General features: G+C 47.6%; 1 protein-coding gene across 6 annotated transcripts in view; it reads right to left on the bottom strand.

The window, feature by feature from the left end:
• The window catches only part of MSI2 (musashi RNA binding protein 2), a 385,617-nt gene that overhangs the window by 245,607 nt on the left and 121,227 nt on the right, over positions 1-18,783 (bottom strand). For all 6 annotated transcript variants that reach the window (XM_045889212.3, XM_064583001.1, XM_045889211.3 and 3 more), the window contains exon 6: positions 10,615-10,707. In XM_045889212.3, the coding sequence (XP_045745168.1) occupies positions 10,615-10,707 (93 nt within the window). The remainder of the gene's footprint in view (positions 1-10,614; positions 10,708-18,783) is intronic.

An 18,783-nucleotide genomic window follows, 5' to 3' on the forward strand; every position in this document is an offset into this window, starting at 1 on the left:
CAGACAGTCCGAGTATAAAAATTCCACGCCCTTATTACTAGGCATTAAGCTAAACCAGGGGGTCGGCAACTGTGGCTGAGGGCCAAACTCAGCAGCCTTCTGGGTTTTGTAAATAAAGTTTTATTGGAACACAGCCACAGCCGTTTGTTTTCACACTGTCTCCGGCTGCTGTCATTGACACTACAGTGGCAGAGCTGAATGGTTGTGAGCGACCATCTGGGCCACAAAACCGAAAATAGTTATTATCCGGCCCTTTACAGAGAAAGTACGCCAACCCCTATGCTAAACAGTAGTAATTCTCAATGTTTCTACCCAAGTGCTCCTAATGGTCAAGGAAATTATGGGACAGCCCAGAATGACTGGGGACAGGGGCCAATGCAGCCAGCAGCTCTCCCGAAATGTCTCCAAGTCTCATGGTTTTTTCAAACACAATTATGCAAAGTTTGCATTCTGTACCATAATATTTCTTCTAATATAACATGTCGAAAACAAACAACCATAAAGTCATCGCTTCCTGAGAAAGGTACCACTGTAATCCTACGGCACCGTGCACCACGGGTCCTGGCACCCCAGACACCCAAGGGAGGCAGCCCCGCAGGAGCGGCTCAGGGGTAACAGCAAACCGCAGGACCTCCGCACCTCGGTCCCTACTGCAGTTCCATGGAGGTGTCCGGAGCAGGTCATTTACACTCCCCCAGCCCTCCTTTCCTAACTTTCACACGAGCTCATCCTCCTCCCACACGGGGCTGTTTGGATGGAGACAAATCAAAAGACACTCAAAAGCTGTCAGCAACCAAGAATCTCTGAATCCGAACACAGATGCCAACTTGGAAGGAAGAGCTATGACGCCAAGAAATCCTCCTTTTTTGCTACCGGAACACATATATCAGGGCGCCAGGTGGCTCAGTTAAGCATCTGCCTTTGGCTCAGGTCATGATCCCAGGGTCCTGGGATGAAGCCCCGCATCGGGCTCCTTGCTCAGTGGGGAGTCGGCCTCTCCCTCTCCCTCCTCCTCTCCCCCCACATGTGTTCTCTCTCTCTCTCAAAGAAATAAATAAAATCTTAAAAAAAAAAAAAGCACACATATATCAATAAAAGAAATGGGCTAGTCTTTTTAAAAGATAAAAATTTGGGGCGCCTGGGTGGCTCAGTTGGTTAAGCGACTGCCTTCGGCTCAGGTCATGATCCCGGAGTCCTAGGATCGAGTCCCACACATCTGGCTCCCGGCTCAGCAGGGAGCCTGCGTCTCCCTCTGACCCTATCCCCTCTCATGCTGTTTCTCTCTCGCTCTCTCTCTCTCTCAAATAAATAAATAAATAAAATCTTTTAAAAAAATAAATAAAAGATAAAAATTTTTAAAAAGTGTTTCCATATTAGAGAATCGGCCAAGTCCCTCACCGGCTCCTCCAGCACGCCGCTGCCTGGTGCTCACCCTACCCTCTACCATTCCCTAAGAAAGCTGAGAATGAGATCGGGAAGGCCACCTCTGGTCAGCCCATACTCTTATTTATGTTCCCTAAAGTGAAAAGCCCCCTAAACTGTTTTGGTTTTCTCTAAATACTAACAGTCTGCAAACAATAAGCAAGTCTGAAAATATTTACCTCTGCTGCCAATCATAAAAGACCGTTAGCAAACTCAATGACCAAAAATCTCTAATTTACAACTAATCCGATTGCGCAAATTGCATCTTCTACTACAGACCACCTAAAAAACGACTTCCTGTAAACAAATCACTCTGCTGGGTTTCTCTAATCGAATTAAATCCTTATTTTGCTCTTTAACTATAAGGAATTCACTTTTCTCGACACGGGGCAGAATTTTTTTATTTTCAAGAGATGGAAGAAATAATCCCCAAGTAGGAGCCCAGATAGGAACCCAAAGGGTCCTACATTCCAAGTAAATGACCAGCTGTCCCTTGCTGCAGGGCTGTGGGTCTGTCTGTCCCTTAACACTTACTGGCCTGTGGGAGTGCAGGAAGGTAGACTGTAAAATGGATCTGAAGTAAGCATGATGGAAGACACAGGAAGGAATATTTAAATCTGCCTGGAGGTGGTCCAAGAAGGTTTCATCCCTTTAGGAGTTGCAGGCCAAGTATCTCCACTTTCCCACCTCCCCTTTATGCAGGTAACCAACTCATTCTGGTCTGTATGCCCTGAGTTCCCGGAAACTCCTCAGTCCTAGGCAAACCAGGACAGCTGGTCACCCTACCTTTACCCAGCCCTGCTCTTCTCCCTACAGTCAGGAATCCGTCAATACTATTCACTGGTTGCCTGCAGTGCACTGCCTCCCACCACCCACCCCATACCGGCAACAAGGAATCATCCAACCCTTCCACAGCCCCTCCACCCAGATTCTTCCATCCTGGAGATGGCCTCGTCCCACAAACGCCCCACCAAGAAGAAAGAACCATCACCCGGGCGGCGGAAGGTATGTGGACTCATGGCAAAACAAATCCCACTCTGCCAGGGACTCCACTCTAGGAGGACAGCACCAAGTGAAGAAAAATGGAAACGGGGTATACAAATTCAATCTATCAAATCTCCTATTTATTTTATGCAAAGTTTTCCTGGTGCTTATTAATACCAGCTTTCTCTCTACCATTTAATCTCTGCTTCCATTTCATTCTTGGAGGCCTGTGATTATTCTAATTCAGCATTTGGATGACTTCATTTCCGCTCAAGTACACCCAGGTCAACTTGGATAGAAAAGAAAGAGGAGGAGAAGCAAAATAATCAGCTAAAAGCTATTAAATATCAGCCGTGTGCCTCATGATTGGTTTTAAAGGCAGTGGTGAGGTTAGCAACAGTCAGAAACTCAACCCTTCTGCCTCTTCCTGCATATCAACATTTTTCTGGGGCTCTCACTCTTATGGCTTCGAATGTAAATAAAGCCCGGATTGGCAGCCCACTTGGAGCTAATTCACAAATACCAAGTCTGAATATACAGAGAGCTGTAAAAATTTAGAGGGTGGTAACTTGACAGATCCGGCCCTTCTACAGAGAGACTAATTCTCAGAGGACAAAAGAAGGGGGGTGGGGGGAAAGGAGAAGAAAAAGAAAGAAAAGCAAAGCATACACGACCCATGTAATGGGGTATCCAATTGACGGGGTGGGGGGTGGGCAGGAATCTCCATATCAATGTTCACTCCACCAAACAATGGAATTCCATTTCTATGCCAAGTCTAAATGAACTGAGCTTTCTCTTCCGTAAGAACCACTCCTTGCACCCACTGGCACAAGCTCGAACCGCGATTTCTCAGACACTTGCCGTTCCCACTGAAGTACGTCCAGGGGGAGAAAGGCTTTCTTTCTCATGCTAACAGCTCCATTGTAAGTGACATCTTCAGAGGCTGCCAGGAGGGCTCTGGGAAGGTGAGCTGGTGGAGGTGCTTAAAACCCCTTCTCCACCAACCCTCCCAGGCTCATTAACTCCTCCCTGTCCTGGGCCTCCCCCTTCTCGGGCCCCCTAGAAAAATTAAATCAAGCTCCACCATCCTGGGAAAGCCCAGTTAAATAGCCACGCCAGAAAGTTCGGGCCTGGTTCCTCTACCTACTATGCATGTGAAGCATGGAATTTGATTAACATAATCTCAAAGTTTTCCCAGCTTGCTACCCAGAAGGCATCCTGTTTTGCTATTTGTATATTTTAAAACACTGTTAACAGAGCAATAATAATGTCTGATGCATTTGCCCAACAACAGCTGGCTATATTTTATACACTAAAAAGGAAATGTGAAGTTTTCCTAGAAACCTACTATTTCAGGAGCCCCTTTTTTTAAGCAAGAGAAAAGGAGAGGAGAGGGGAGGAGAGGGGAGAAGAGGTAAGAAAAGAAAGAAAAGAAAAGAAAAGAAAAGAAAAGAAAAGAAAAGAAAAGAAAAGAAAAGAAAAGAAAAGGCAGAATTTATTAAGTCTGATCGTGAGGTTGGAGTGCTCAATTAATTTCTAACTCGCCTCACTCCACTGGCTGCAACAGAAATCGGTCTCCATTATGGAGGAAAAAGTTCATCAGGAAAACACGAAGTTGTTTTGTTTGGTAGGAGGGTTTACCTGCAAAGCCCAAGGATCACGTTACTTGTGGGTACTGCTTGTTTGCTTGCTGCCACCTGGCCTAGGAAGCTGAGGCAGGCAGATGAGGGAGGTTCTCCTGCGGCTAACGGCGCCTCTTTGCACTCAGCAGCTCTACCCGGGGTCAGAGGGCAAATAAAGTCCCCTCCCCCATATGACACACTTCCGAAGGGAGAGACTGACACAAACCAGACAGAGAATTAATAAAACATGAGGACAGTGTTGGCCTTGTTCTGGGTTATTACAGGAAGAAAACTGAACACAAAAGTAGCCTTCAGCAAGGCCAGCCAGGGAGGGGAGAGCAACGGGGGCCCTTCCTGGCCCACTCCACAGCTGTAACTCAAGAAGGTCTGAGGAACATCAAGGCTCTCCAGAGCAAAGGCCAGCAGAGGACAGGCGAGGAGTGGTCACACTGGCCACCTTCCAGTCGGGCAACCTGGACAAACCACCTCAGAAGACAAAGGCCTCCTGGGAGCTTTGGTGCCCACAAAGGACAGACGGGGACTTTTGTTTTCCAGGCCTGGTCTGAGCAAACCACATACCGCATGGAGCTCCATTTATCTACAACACACATGTGGAAGCGATAAAACATTACCTCAGAATCACAGTCCACCGTCAGGAACACGGTGAAGTTGCTTATTTATTTTCTCCCGAATCTCTTGCCTTTCAAATTTCAAAGGCTTTCTAATATTTTTATGTTAGCTCTTCCTCTCCTCACACACACAGTATCAAAAGGACTCTCTGAGCAGTGGCCACGAACACCCCACCTGCACATACAACCCGGGGCGAGGAAATCATCGGTGTCAAACACTTCCTTCGAGCGCACCCTCCGACCATCCCACACACAGGCGGGATAAATGAAAAGATCCCACCATATCAAAAGCCAATTCATTCTTATTTTCAATTTTTTTTTTCTCCAAAAGACTTCAAGCACCATTCTCTGTAGCTCAAGTTCACTTTTAGAGGCCCACACACAACCCCACTCCAACAAAAGGACTCCGGAGGACCCTTTTCACCTCATTTCCACAGGGCTCCCCTTTGATGGGACCTAAAGAGCTCTAACTCTCCAAATCCCGTTTCCCTGAAGGCCTCCTCTTGCCGTCCACCACAGGAGACCAGAGGGGCTGGCCCAGGAAGGGGTTAAAGCCCTCATGTCAAACCGCAAACTCGGGCACTGGCCCAGGAGGGACATGGGAACCAGGGCAGTGGAGTGATAAAGGCCGGATTGTAGCAGCCCACTGAATTGGAAATGACTTGTAGGCCTAATGAAACAGAACTTTGGCAGTAAAACAGAATGAAAGGAATGAGACAATAAAAGGCTGGAACAAAGGGTGCAGAGTCGTTTCAGCTTAGCAAAATAAGCTCACTTTGTTGGTGGGGAAAGCCAAAGCCGATTAGGATAAACCAACGACTGAGCGTAAGTCTTCCAAACTAATTACACAGTTCACCATGTGAAGTATAATTGGAAGCCTCCAGATGCGGGCTGCTTTGCTTTCACAGGAGTTCTATAAAGTGAGAATTACCTAGTGAGCTCGGCACTGAGCAGCCCTATCATCGAGGTGAACAGCTGAAAGGTGCAGAACTGCTCCATCCGGGACGAAGCCGAGAATTCATTAAGTTTAAAGGCCTCTTTTTGATCTCCAAAATCCTATAAGTGAGAATTTAAGAAACCGGTACTTGAAGGAGGGGCCGAAAGGGGAGAAGGAGGAAACCCACGCACATGGAGCTTCTTTGATCCCAGTGCTTTTTAATTACCAAGCTGGGCTCTTCTGGATGGCTATGTGGGGAGCAGGGTGGTGAACCCTCCGAGCGATTGTCTGGGTCTGTACGTGCCTATCGAGAGCATCATTCACATGCCACTTTCTGGAATGGTCTGCGTACATCATTCCTGGACATATGAAAATCGTGAACACAGATAACGTCCACTAGGAAACCTGATGCAGTGAAATAAATTACCGCACATCAACATTCTTGACAAATGAACAAAACCTGCTCACTCAGAGTATAGGGGCTGCTTCGTGGTAAAGTAGGAGACGGGGTTTTTATAAACGGTGAAAAGAGGCTAGATGGTACAAAAATGAATGACTATCTGGGCTCTCCCCAGCATGCGCTTGTGTGATCTTGGACAACTCATGACCTTCTTCCACATCAGTTTGGTCATCTACATGATAGATATTCCACCTATCTTGCTTGACAGCTTTGAGAATCAGATTTTAAAATGCATCAAAAAGCTTAGCACAAAGCATACATCCCTCAAAGTCAGAAACATCAACTCATAGCAAAAGAATCTTTGTAGTAAAATCTGAACTTCACAAAGTCTGAGTCTTCATTAATTTAGATCTAGCACATGTAAAAAGGAGGTGGAAATACTCTACAGATCCCTGGATCTTACTCATAGGATGAAGATTCTGGTTTATAAATAGCACCTTTTTCCAAATAGAGAATCCCTTCACTGTTTCTGCATCTTGCAGTCCAGAAATTAACTCTACCACAGTTATGACAGTTTCACTTATTATATCATGCTCATTGCTATTGATAATATCTTGTTTTGGCTACAGTCTATGGATACCTTAGATAGATACCTATCTATTCTTATACCCCACTTATGTATGTTTATTTTTTTTTGAAGATTTATTTATTTGAGAGCGAGATACCATGCACGAACAGGGGGAGGGGAAGAGGGAGAGGGAGAAGCAGACTCCCTGATGAGCAGGGAGGAGCCCAATGCAGGGCAATCCCAGGATCCCGGGATCATGACCTGAGCCGAAGGCAGACGCCCAACCAACTGAGTCACCCAGGTGCCCCTGTGTGTTTAAACACACTTTCTAGATTATTGAATTTTCAAGCCTGAAACCAACCTTAGGAATAACTTAGTCCAGGGTTGGCAAATTATGGCCCACAGGACAAAAGTGGCCCACCACCTATATTTATAAATAAAGTTTTATTGGAACACAGCCACATCCAATAATGGATTGGCCATAGCTGCTTCCTCCATACAAAAGCAGAACTAAATAGTTGTGATAGAGACCATATGTCCTGTAAAGCCAAAAACATATACTATCTGACCCTTTTCAACTTTTCCAACTCCTTCCCTTAGAGGAGAAACTGAGACCAGAAAAGAAATGGCCTGTTAAGGTGTCACAGTGGGGACACTGTACAGGCAGGCCCAGCACGAGGGCCTGGAATACTTCTCCTTACTTTCCTCTAATGACAGCATGGAGGACAGCTACCCAGGGGGTGAGGATGGCCATCCAAGTGGGCAGAATCCTTATGCCAATGGCCACACTTCATAATCTCATCTTAAATATAAACAAGTAATGACATCCCTAACTAGGGTGGTGGGGGTAAGTTTCAGGGAGGAAGGTGGGAGAAAAGCACAAAAGGGTTTACAAACCTCCAATTTGAGTTATTTAAAGCTCTCGGTGTGTCATTCTGCCCCCACTCCACTTACAGTAATGACATATTTAAACTCTCTTAGCCCAGCCCCATGATAGCAGTCTTACCCATCTTGATTGCCACCTGAAATAAACAGTCGAAGCAGCGGCCGCCTCAGGCACGATGGGAAGAGGGAGAGGAGAGAGGAATGACAGCGAGGGAAACCTAAAACATGGGTGGCAAACCCAGAATGGAGGCGTGGAAGGATGGAAAGTTCTGGATGTGGAGGACGAGGAAGTAGGGTGTGAATTCTGGCTGTTATCCTGCCTTACCTGGGTGACGTTCCTTGAGACTTAACCTCTCTGACCTTACTGCTCACCTTTGTCAAAGGGCTGGATGACACCAAAATCTACCATGCAGATGAGATGAGGGGACCTATGTCTAGTTCCCAGCACTGTCCCCAGCCCATGGATGGACACAGTCTCTTCCTTTCTTTTGCATCCTCCCCACCCTAAGCCCATCTTGTGGATTGATCCGAGGTTGGAACAGGGCCCACAGTTCAGGTTCTGTTAACACACAAGCCTGGAGGGGAAGTCTGCATCCAGCTCTACCTTTCGGAGGTGACCTTGAGTCAAAGACTCAATCCTGCCTAGACTCCATTTAACAAGCTACAGAATGGGCAGTACCCCTACCAGCCTCCCAGAGAAGAATTAAATGAGATAATATAAGTCAATGGCCTAGCCCAGGACTCAACACAGTACATACTCACTAATAAAATTCCACCTCGCTAATTTGCCATTAACCAACTAAAAAGGGCCCCAAACAACTTTACCGACGGGAATGTGTACAAGTATGTGAGTCTAGCTGACACAAGTGTGTGTGTGTTCGGTTTTGTTCAACCAGAATATAAACTACTGAAGGGCAGAGTCAGTTTGTTGACTAACCATTGGGTTGACTCACTGCCTTAAGGCCCAGCAGCACAATCTCCTCTCTTTTGATGGCTCTGATTCCAAATGCATTACACCAGAATCCTCAGAGGTGGTGGACCCTGCCCAAGGTGGGTACGAACATAACACGAGCCACCAGCACAAGGAGGAATAAGCCCCTCTGAAAACAGACCCAGATAATGCACAGAGCACGTGTATGAAACAAGCTACTAAAACAGGAGCACAGAGAGTGTTATGGTTTTGATACATTCAAAAGCCTCCTTAGTCCTTTAATAAAACACCTGATAAGTTTACACATCCTGCTGGAATCTACAAATGTTACTGCTAAATTAACTGAGCAGCTTCAGCCCTAGCGCAGGCCACGCCAGGGAAGATGGTCTGTGAATGCCTCCCTGACAAGGGGACAACTGTTCTCAGGGCAGGGATGGTTGCGGCCGTGGGCCCGGCCAAAGCTTGCAGAGCTTCCCACTGCTGGATACTGGGTCCCAACTGTAAGTGTTAATGAAAAAAGACAGAGAGAAAAGGAGAACGAGAGAGAGAGAGAGAGAAGCCTGGAGGTGGGAGCGTGCGGAGGTGCGGCAGGTACTGGCGTCTCCGGAATACTCTAACAGCCCAACTTCTCTGACACCCACACATAGGACCATGAGATTCCAGTTTATAGCTCAAAAAAGAAATTCCACCTCAATTTTGCGAACACTGCTCCTGGCCTTGTTTTAGAGGCAGAACTGTAGCAAAGGGGCGCACACTCCCGAGCCTTCCATTACACAAGCTGGACCTGTCTCATTTAATTATTTCCAGTCTCTCCCCACAGGCAGGGTGGGGCTGGGCTGTGGACCAATCCCCCCTGGTGCTTTAAATGAGTCTTGAAGAGAAGTACATGGTCACCAACGCACTCAGCGATTCTTCAAAACCAGCCAGAATGAATCAGCCCCCAGCTGGCAAAGCAAGACGGTGCCATGGGAAGGCGTCTTTCCTAAGCAACCTGGAAGGGCAGTTAAGTGCCATTCTGAATGCCAAGCCAGGCTGGAGGAGCCTGGTTCCTCTTTGTTGCATGTCTCCCATCCATGCAGAAACTGATGATGACCAGAGATGGGAAAAATCTCCATTTTGAAGCTAAACAGTGATCACGGCCCTCATCCCAGACAGTAGCTCACAGCTCGACACACCCGGGGACGAGGTCTGAGCCGCGCACCACCTTGAGCAAACAAATAAAAGCACAGAACCTTCAGACCCGTCAGTGGGCAGCAGTGCCTGGTACCACCCAGGGCAAGCACAACAGCCGTTACCGGGGGAGACAGGAGTGACAAAGCTTAGAAGAGGCGCAGTGTCTTCTCCCCCTCTGCTATATCAGCCCTCTGGCAGCAGGGACGCAGACCTTTGCAAAGGAGACCGTCGCACACCTGGACTCCCAGGACAACACCCATGGCAACCGAAAGATGCGGGAAGCAGGGGGCCAGCACAGCCTCTCAGCTGCCAGCTTCCCAGGACACGGCAGCCAGAGGAGGGGATCACACAAAGCCAGCAAGGCTAGCCTCCCCCACAAGCTGCCTTGTCGGAGCCCGGGGACCATGTGGCCATCAGAGGAACGCTACTTTCCAAGGCACCAGCTCCCCCACCAGCTAGAGAGAGGCTGATTTAAGCACATCACCCATGGTTGCATATCCTGTCTGCTGACTCTGTCTTAACCTACACACTCGCACACTCCTGGTCCTGGCTGACTGGGGGGCATTCTGCATTGCTCCCAGCCTGGTCCAGCAACAGAGCCCAGGGGATCATTTTACTTCTGTCTCACACACATTCTGACAGGTACAGGCCCAGCATCTTTCCCGAGTCTCCTTGGGCATCTGACAGGGGAAGGTTCAACCGCACAGGACCCCAGGGAGCCTCCACTCTTCATGTATCTTCCAGAAAGGCACTGACTCACAGGCCTCTAGCAGCTTCTGCAGGAGCTCCTGTCCTGTGAGTCACAGCCCCGCATCCCTCCCCAGTCGCTGCTGCCACCACCACCCAGGCCCCAGGTGGCCAGCACCACCACACTGCAAGGCCACTCTGTCTGCTCCTGTGGGCACGTGGGGCACCGTGCCGACCACAAGCCAGACTCTTCCATGTCAGCTTCTGACAGATTTCACTTAAATCTGGACGACCAAGTGCAAGGACAAGGTTCCTGAGGACGCAGCTGTGGCAAAGGGAGGGGGCGCGGCTGCAGCCAGCCCCACGCGCCACTTACCTTGCCAAACTGCTCAAAGTACTGCTTCACATCTTCCACCACCGTGTTCGCAGATAATCCGCCTACAAATATCTTCTTTGTTCTTGTGACCATCTGCAAGAAATGACAAGAGGAGGGCGTGGGTTAACCAGGCTATCTGAAGCAATGCTCGCTAAGACGCTAAAACAAGCCACTCTCCATGTGCCTCTAGGAAGGCAATTTTAGATAAATTCGAGCTGTACGGCACAGGCCCTTGAGACATCTCAGAATGCTGGAGACAGCCACGCCGGATAGCTCAGGCCTTCAGGCCACAACCTATAAGCTTGAGTTTCATACAGACAGAGTAGACTTCAGAACCTCTAAGCCATAAGACACAGCTTCATTCTGATTTCTAGCACAAAGAGAAAAGTGGCACATCAAAGCTGTTTTAAACCTAAGAGATGGGAGCAAAACAGAATTACGTGCATAAAAATCTGCTGCCCAGAAAGTACCATAAAATTTGTCAGTAAGAAACTCAGACATCATTCAAACATATGGGTGGGCTGTCTACACCAAGCTGCTCTGGGTGCTGGTTCATGTCTGCCAACAAGACAGACCCTGACCCCACACGCAGGGGCCACTCTTGGAGCTCAGTCCTCATTCTTTTTCCCCTCTAGATTCTTCATTATTCGCCCCGATTCACCCTACACTTTAGTCAAGCCCAGCTAAGCCCCAGGTATCCACCCCTTTGTCCATACAAGTCCTTCTCCCTAGAACGCCTCTCTGTGCCTAAATCTCCCATGGCTACCATCCTGCAAGATCCAACGACCTTCTCCAAAATGCAAGCTATCTATATCGTCCCCACATCCAGCTGTCCCTTCTCTCTTCTGAACACTAACACCATACCCACCAGCCTGTCCTGGCACCCACTTCTTCCCACCTAATGCAGAAGTCACTGATAATCCTGTCTTTCTTACTTCCTTCCCCAGACGCTGAGTTCCTGATTCCTCTCGGTACCCTCCACAAAGCCAAGTACAGCGCCAGGCCCACAGAAGCCCACACCAAATATGTGGTCGATGTGAAAACGAATGACTGTGGTCACATTTCAGAATGACACCAGTTCCAAAGCAAATGATACAAATGGTTCAGAGACAGAACCAAACATCATAGGTAGGAGCCAAAAGTGAAACAAGAAAATAAATCTTACTCCGAACACTTAAGTCTAGGCTGTGTGTGTGTTTTATTTTTTTTTAATGTGCAACTAAAGAAGATTTTATCTAAATGTTAAATAAAAAATTTCAAACCTCAGTAGATACAAGGGCTCACCCATTTGGCTACATATAATAAAAGCCCAATGTCTTAACCTGACACGAGAAATTCTGTCACAATGTACACACATATCAAATCATAATGTTTGTACACTTTAAATACCTTACAATTCTGTCAGGTACACCTCAGGAAAGCTGAGGGGAAAATGTTTCATGAGAACATATAAATAAAAGCATGACTGAAACCCCCAAAATAAGTGAATAAGATGAAGCCGAGAATGTTTAAAAAAACAAAAAAAAAAAACAAAAAAACCCACAACGTCATATGCGTCCATTACAATTCGATGTCCTGAGCTTAGCATCTTCCAGGAGAGACATGTGCCACCACAGGCCGCTGACGGAGCCCCATCTGGAATGTCCTGTAGCAGGCTTGCTGCACTATTGTATGAGGCCATGGTCCTAGCAACTCCACACACTTCCTGTGGGCTCTGAGGGCCATGCAGTGGTTACACGTGTGTTTAAAGCTGTGATTTATCGCTTTTCGTCTCTTTTCAGATGAACGGGAGAGGAGAGGAGATGATGTACATGAGAACGTGCTACGAAGATCCCACCAGCATCCACAGCGCCAACTCCAAGAGCCTCTCGTTAACCAGTGGGCATCTTATTCTGCCCCTTACTGTCCATCCCCCTTCTCAGCCATTCCGTAAGTCCCTCTGGCAGACAAGGTCACCTTCCCGTGAAACTCCATCAGTCCCTCTCCAGATTTCAATCTCTCCCGACACTTACTGACTGCCAAATTTTACTGCCCTAACTTTCCTAATGTGTTCATTCAACAGATACATTTAGTGCTAGGTGCTGGAGCCTATGTTCCAACATAATGTAGAATTTAATCCACAATAAAATGGAGATATAATAATTAGCCTACCACGCGAGGTTCCTATTAGGACTAAATTAAATAACATATGCCAAAGTGTCTTAGCAGGACACCAGGCAGATGCTAGGTAAGTGGTCACTGTAACCGAATCCAAAGTCATTTACTACATTCATCCTTCAAGCTCACAATGAGCTTGTGTGGCAGAAAGATACTTTACACAAAAATCTTTGATAAATCAACTCTTGGTGCCCCATTCCCTTCCACTGTAATTTCAAAACCACTTTCCTGCATCTCTACATGATTTCAGATGATCAAAGACTCCCAATAGTTTCATTTCAGATTTTTCATTCTTTTTTTTTTTTTTTTACCCAGCCAAGTAATTAAATATCTATAAAGAAACTACTGTGATCCACAAACATGCATTAGTGGAGTTCTCAACTTAAAGAAACTCTGAAGAAGCATTCTATAAAATTAACTCTATGGTGCCATTTCTACATTGTTTAGAGCCAGGTGGGTATAGAACAGACCCTATTTATATTCCAAATGTTCACATGGACCCAGATAATTAAATGAGTAATGTGTCTTCATTCCCAGTAACAGAAGTCAACAGAATGTTCATTCCCCAATAACTGGTTAAATGAAAAGGCCCCCTCTTATACTCTCTACAGCTGCTCAACAGCCATAAACCTATCATGCCAGAGCCTTAAACACTGGGGCAGACACCCAGCTATAAATCTACATAGTCCCAAAAAAAGCCTGTAAAATACTTTTTTTAGAAGGATGAGAAATCCCAGGCCCCAGACACTGCGCCAAAGTATCCAAGTTACTAAAACATCCTCTCCAGGAACCAGCTCAATTCAGTGATGGATCCCACTCTACGGCAAACACTAAAAGGAAACTGGTTTAATCAAAACCTTCCAGATGTGAAAAGGCCAGTGGGAAGATGTGCAACACTCGGTTAGCTGCTCATCAATGTCTTGGCTTCAGGAGAGGAGAGCACGGCTGGGGGGCGACAGGGCTCTGCACGGTGACCCCTCCCACCAGGGGGCACCCTGGAGGAAATGGGGTGATTTACTTTGGGAATCCTGACGGCATCACTGCTAAACGGACTGTGCAGTGCTTGATGATTTGCATTCTGAAGACGGACACGGGAGGCAGGCAGAGAGGACTCTAGAATCACACATTCTACCCTGTTTCCCTTCCACCTCCAGGGCTGCTGGTGAGGACAGGACAGGGGTGGGGCTAGATGTCGTGTCCAGGCTCCCAGTGGGACTAACTGGAGGTCCTCAAATTCCTATCAATACTATCAAAGTTTCTGTGTCCATGTCTGCACACGTGCGTGTGTATGTGTGTGCGTGTGTGTCTGGGGTAACTCTCTAGTCCCGATCCTTCCGTCTTGGCTGCTACTTGCCCCAGGAACCACCCAGAGCTTTAACCCTCTTCTGACCTCGGAAACAGGGTGCAGGACACGTTACCACTGGTCCCCCTCTGACTCCATAGTCCTTTGCGTTATAAGAAGTCCTCTCCACCCACGGTGGAAAGAGCCACCTGTGTTTTCTTCCTGCGCTAGGCCCTTTGGGTAACTGTTTCCTAAACCACAGCCCTCACACCAATACAGTACTTAACCACACAAAGCAAGGGAAGCTGGCCACTGCACATCAAAATGCTCAGGTGGCCGCAGGCGGTCCCCACAGTGCACCCAAATGGAAAGAGCTATCCATCTGTTCCAGAGAGGGCTCACTCCAAAATCCATTAGGAAAGTGAGCTTAAATGTCCTTTGCATGGAGTTTTTGGTGGAGGGGTTGTAGAAAACACTTTGTATGCAAGTGCTTTCCACTCTTTGAGACACTAGATACCCACCAAGAGCCCAGTACCACTTGGGGACAGCCGTCTCCCCCAGCAGATGCCCTTCCTTTTATGGTCTAGGGCGGCACTCTGGGGAGTGCGTGTGTGTGTGTGTGTGTGTGTGTGTGTGTGTGTGTGTGTAGCGTGCATCAGGGGGTGGGGAGTGTTCAGGCTGCTCGGGCTTGCACAAATCGTTGCTGCACATTTTGTAGCTAGACCCGTAATTTAATGAAACACCACTGCTCTCCACACCTCTTGGATCCACAGAGAAAACCCCGGCACCCATTCCAGTCTGGAAAATTGCTGTTTACACGGAAGAACTGGCCAAAGCCAGTGGCTACCTAGAGCTGCAAAGGACACTCCACCTTCCTGCTTCTGACAAAAGAGCTCTTCTTTTTTTTTCTTGTTTCAAAAAATCCCTTTAAAAAAAAAACTGTGTTTGTATCTGAAATGGTCACTCAGAGTGGGACCACTGGTTGTATTTTTATAAAACAGGATAAAGCAGATGAGTGTGCATGTGTGTGTGTGTGTGTTGAAAGCAGAAGGTAGAAGTATTAGAAAAGAGAATTACTTTGAAGAATGAGATTGATGGGGAAAACTTAGCTCTAGGAGCTTTGCCCCAAAGATATTAGTTGTCACACAGGAAAACGACAGTAACTGAAAATGTTTCTCATCCTGACAAATGCATGGAAAGGCAGGAAGTGGCTCTGGAGAGTCTTGAATGGGTAGGAGAGAAGCCCAGAGAAATTAAGTCAGCTCTTGCCATCACCACGTGCCTGCAAAGAGCTCAAATTCCCCCTTCGGTGACACACATTAGTCATCTTCACTGCCCAAAAGCACTGGCTCATTTACAGAAGCTCTCCCATCTGTGGGAGCCCTGAGGCGGAGAGAGCCCAGGGAAGATGTAAGAACGCTAGCGCTGGGCAAGATTTTGCAAGCCTGACTGCCCGTTGTCCCCATTCTACAGGTGGAAAAAATCAAGTCCCAGCAAGCTGGCTCATGTGCTGGTTAAAGGCAAAGAGCAGAGTGATGAGGGAGAATGGATATGTTGGCAGATACCATGCAATTCCATCCCAGACTCTGAATCTGGTGAACACTTTGTTCTTCAGATTCTTGGGTAAAACTGTATGTTATCATCAAAATGTCAGTTCCCTGTCTCTGAGAATTAAGCCCAGTTTTTGTACGACAAAGAAGCTCTCGCAGGGCTAACCGGGGCTGCAGAAGTCCCAAACTCCACAGCCCCATTCCACAGGGAGTTTCCTCCGAGGGACGTGCCCTCTAAAATTCCCAAGTTCCCCCAATATTTGTTTCCAACCTTCCCTCCTCCCTCTAAACTACTACTCTTGCTACCACAGCTGCCGCCACTGCCACCATATCTGAACCCAGTGGCAAAACTCACTTAGCACACAAAAGCAGAACCCAGGTACTAGAATCTTCTCCAAATGATTCTAGAATCACATGTGGAAAAAGACCATACTGGGTTGACTAGAGTCCCCCCAAATTCACGTCCACCCAGGTCTTTGGAAACAGGGCCTTTGCAGATGTAATCAGTTAAGGATCTTGAGATGAAATCATCCTGGGTGTAGGGAGGGCCCTAAATCCAATGACTGGTGTCCTAACAAGAGGAGAAGGGACATACACTACCCGTGGAAAGGCCATGTGAAGATGGGAGGAGAGACTGGAGTGATGTGTCTACAAACCAAGGAACCCCAAGAATTCCCGGCAGCTACCAGAAGGTAGGCGAGAGGCATGGACGGCTTCTCCCTCACAGTCTCCAGAAGCAATGAGCCTTGCCAATGCCTTCGTTGCAGACTTCAGGACTCCTAAACTGGGAGAGAAGACATCTCTATGCTTTAATCCCTCCAGGCTGTCTTAATTTGTTAAGAAGCCAATCTGAAGACCTACCTGGGGGAGGTCCTAGGGCATGACAGCCCTGGCCTCACCTCTTCTTGGTGACCATGGAGTGGGAGTCCACAGGGAGGACCCCCACCATCATGGAGGAAGACAATGCCGTACCCACATGTGTGACAGTCTGAATCTACCCTCCCAAGGACGGCAGGCCACGCTCATCACTTACATACCCACTATGGCAGGGGCCACAGGGACAAGTCTCTGCCTCAAAAGGTAAGGCAATACCTACTGGGAGATGAGGGAGGAGCCCAAATGCTCCCCACGGAGTCCAGATACCCCTGGCATAACACTTCATACAAGCTGGGCCAAGGGAGGGGAGAGGGCAAGAGCAAGTTTGACTCTGCCCTTTGCAAGTCTGAAGCAAAGATGCAGAAATGACAGGCCAGACACTGCTGGTGGGGGCGGACATAAAATGATGCAGGCCCTAAGATGATTACACAGTTACTAGATGACCCTGTAAGTCCACTCCTAGTACATACCCAGTACGTACCCATCTATCCACCCAAAGCCTCTCACACAAAATGTTCATTAAGGCATTGTTCATAAGAGTCAAAAAGTGGAACTACCCAAATGCCCATCAAGGATGAACAGATAAATTAAATGTGATATATCTGTGGAACGGAATAGTATTCGGCCACAAAAAAGAACAAAATACTGACATATGCTGCAACATGGATAAGCCTCGAAAACATTACGCTAAGTGAGAGAAGCCAGTCAATAAAAGGTCACACATACCGTAGGATTCCATTCGTATGGTTGCTTAGGGCTGGGGAAGCAGGGATCATGATGGCTTTTAAAGAGTAGGAGGTTTCTTTTTGGGGTGATGAACACGCTCTAAAATGGACTGTGGAGATGGTGTGCATATCTGTGATTATACTAAAAACCACTGAACTGCACTCTTAAATGGGTAAATTGTACGGCATGTGAATTATGTCTCAATAAAGCTGTTCTTTTTTTTTTTTTTCCATGACAGGCCAAAAAGATCCCTAGATTGAGAGTCTGAATGCAAAAAGGGCTTAAAAATAAACCCACGTGCCCTAGAAAGCATGCTCTCCCCGGCTACTGCATCTGCCAGCTACATCTCCATGCTTTGCTTCGCCCCTGGTTGACCACTGGACAAAGGTGTAACAATATTTGATGTTGCCAACTGCAGAAATTAATTTAACTTCAGAGGAAATTAATTATAAATATAACCCCAAATGTTTCTCTGAGCTCTCTCTCTCTCCCCATCTATAGCTATGAGCCAGAGAGCACCAGGGTTCAGGCTACAATTTGGCATTCCCTCTAAATAGCTTTAAAATTGGAAGGAAAAAAATAGCTTTCCTCTATATGGGGCTGGAATATAATTTACACACAATTATCCGGCATAGTCAGGTTACAACATTACCTCTGATTAAAACAACAGTAACTCACCTACAAGAGAACGTCATCTCGTAATGAAATGATCAGGCTGCTCAGGCAAGCTCCCCACCTCCAGCTCAGGGCCCTCTGCCTGGCTCCCTCCCAGGCTAATTTAAAAATACTACTTCTCTTACCCCTGGGGGGAATGCTGCAGCCCGCATGGGTGACCTGTCCACAGGTCGGTATCAGAGAGTAACATCCTAGACAGTGACATTCGGACAAGGGACTCCGGGGTGGGTAAGAGAAAAAGGTACGGAGATCGAGCACTGCCTTGCAAAGCCCAAGAAGTTAAGGATTATGACCCACGGTCAACCGATGCTGAGCAGCGAAGTGGCTGGCTGGCCGTCACCTCGATCACAGGCACCCGAGCTGTTCTGTACCCACAGGTAGCTTCTCTGTCACTCCAGCCTTCTGGGAGCCCCCTCCCCCTGATACTCGCCACAGACTGAGTCACGGGAGGCCCCAACAACACTCTCTGGTGTTCTAATGATTGCCAATACGGAGGTGCAATTAAAACCCATCATCTTTTACAGCAGTGGTATTAAGCGAAATTAAGTAAGTACCCTTTACTGTTGCTGAATTTGTGAGGAAGCCGTGCATCCCTGCATACAAAAGAGGAGCCTCCAAAGCCCCAGCCAGACAGTGGAAGCAGATTCTGACTGAACCCCCAGAAAGGGCCAGCGGGGATGGCGGGGCTGCTGGGAATTCCATGCCTTCCATCTGGGCCCGTCACTCCCGCCCACCGTGCAGCCGGGTGGGATTCTTCAGAAAACCTGGAAGATGCCTCATGGTGAGGGGTGGGGCCCTGGAGACGGTGACACTGAGGGCCCAGGGTGCTGCATGTCTCAAGCAGAGGTCCCAGGAGACCCAGCCTAGGGCAGTGATCCAAAGGACACGATGGCCCTCACTTTA

Source organism: Mirounga angustirostris, unplaced genomic scaffold (assembly GCF_029215605.1).
Source record: "Mirounga angustirostris isolate CCGP_5_RB_7025 unplaced genomic scaffold, mMirAng1.0.hap1 SCAF_17, whole genome shotgun sequence".
NCBI classification, from domain to species: domain Eukaryota; kingdom Metazoa; phylum Chordata; class Mammalia; order Carnivora; family Phocidae; genus Mirounga; species Mirounga angustirostris.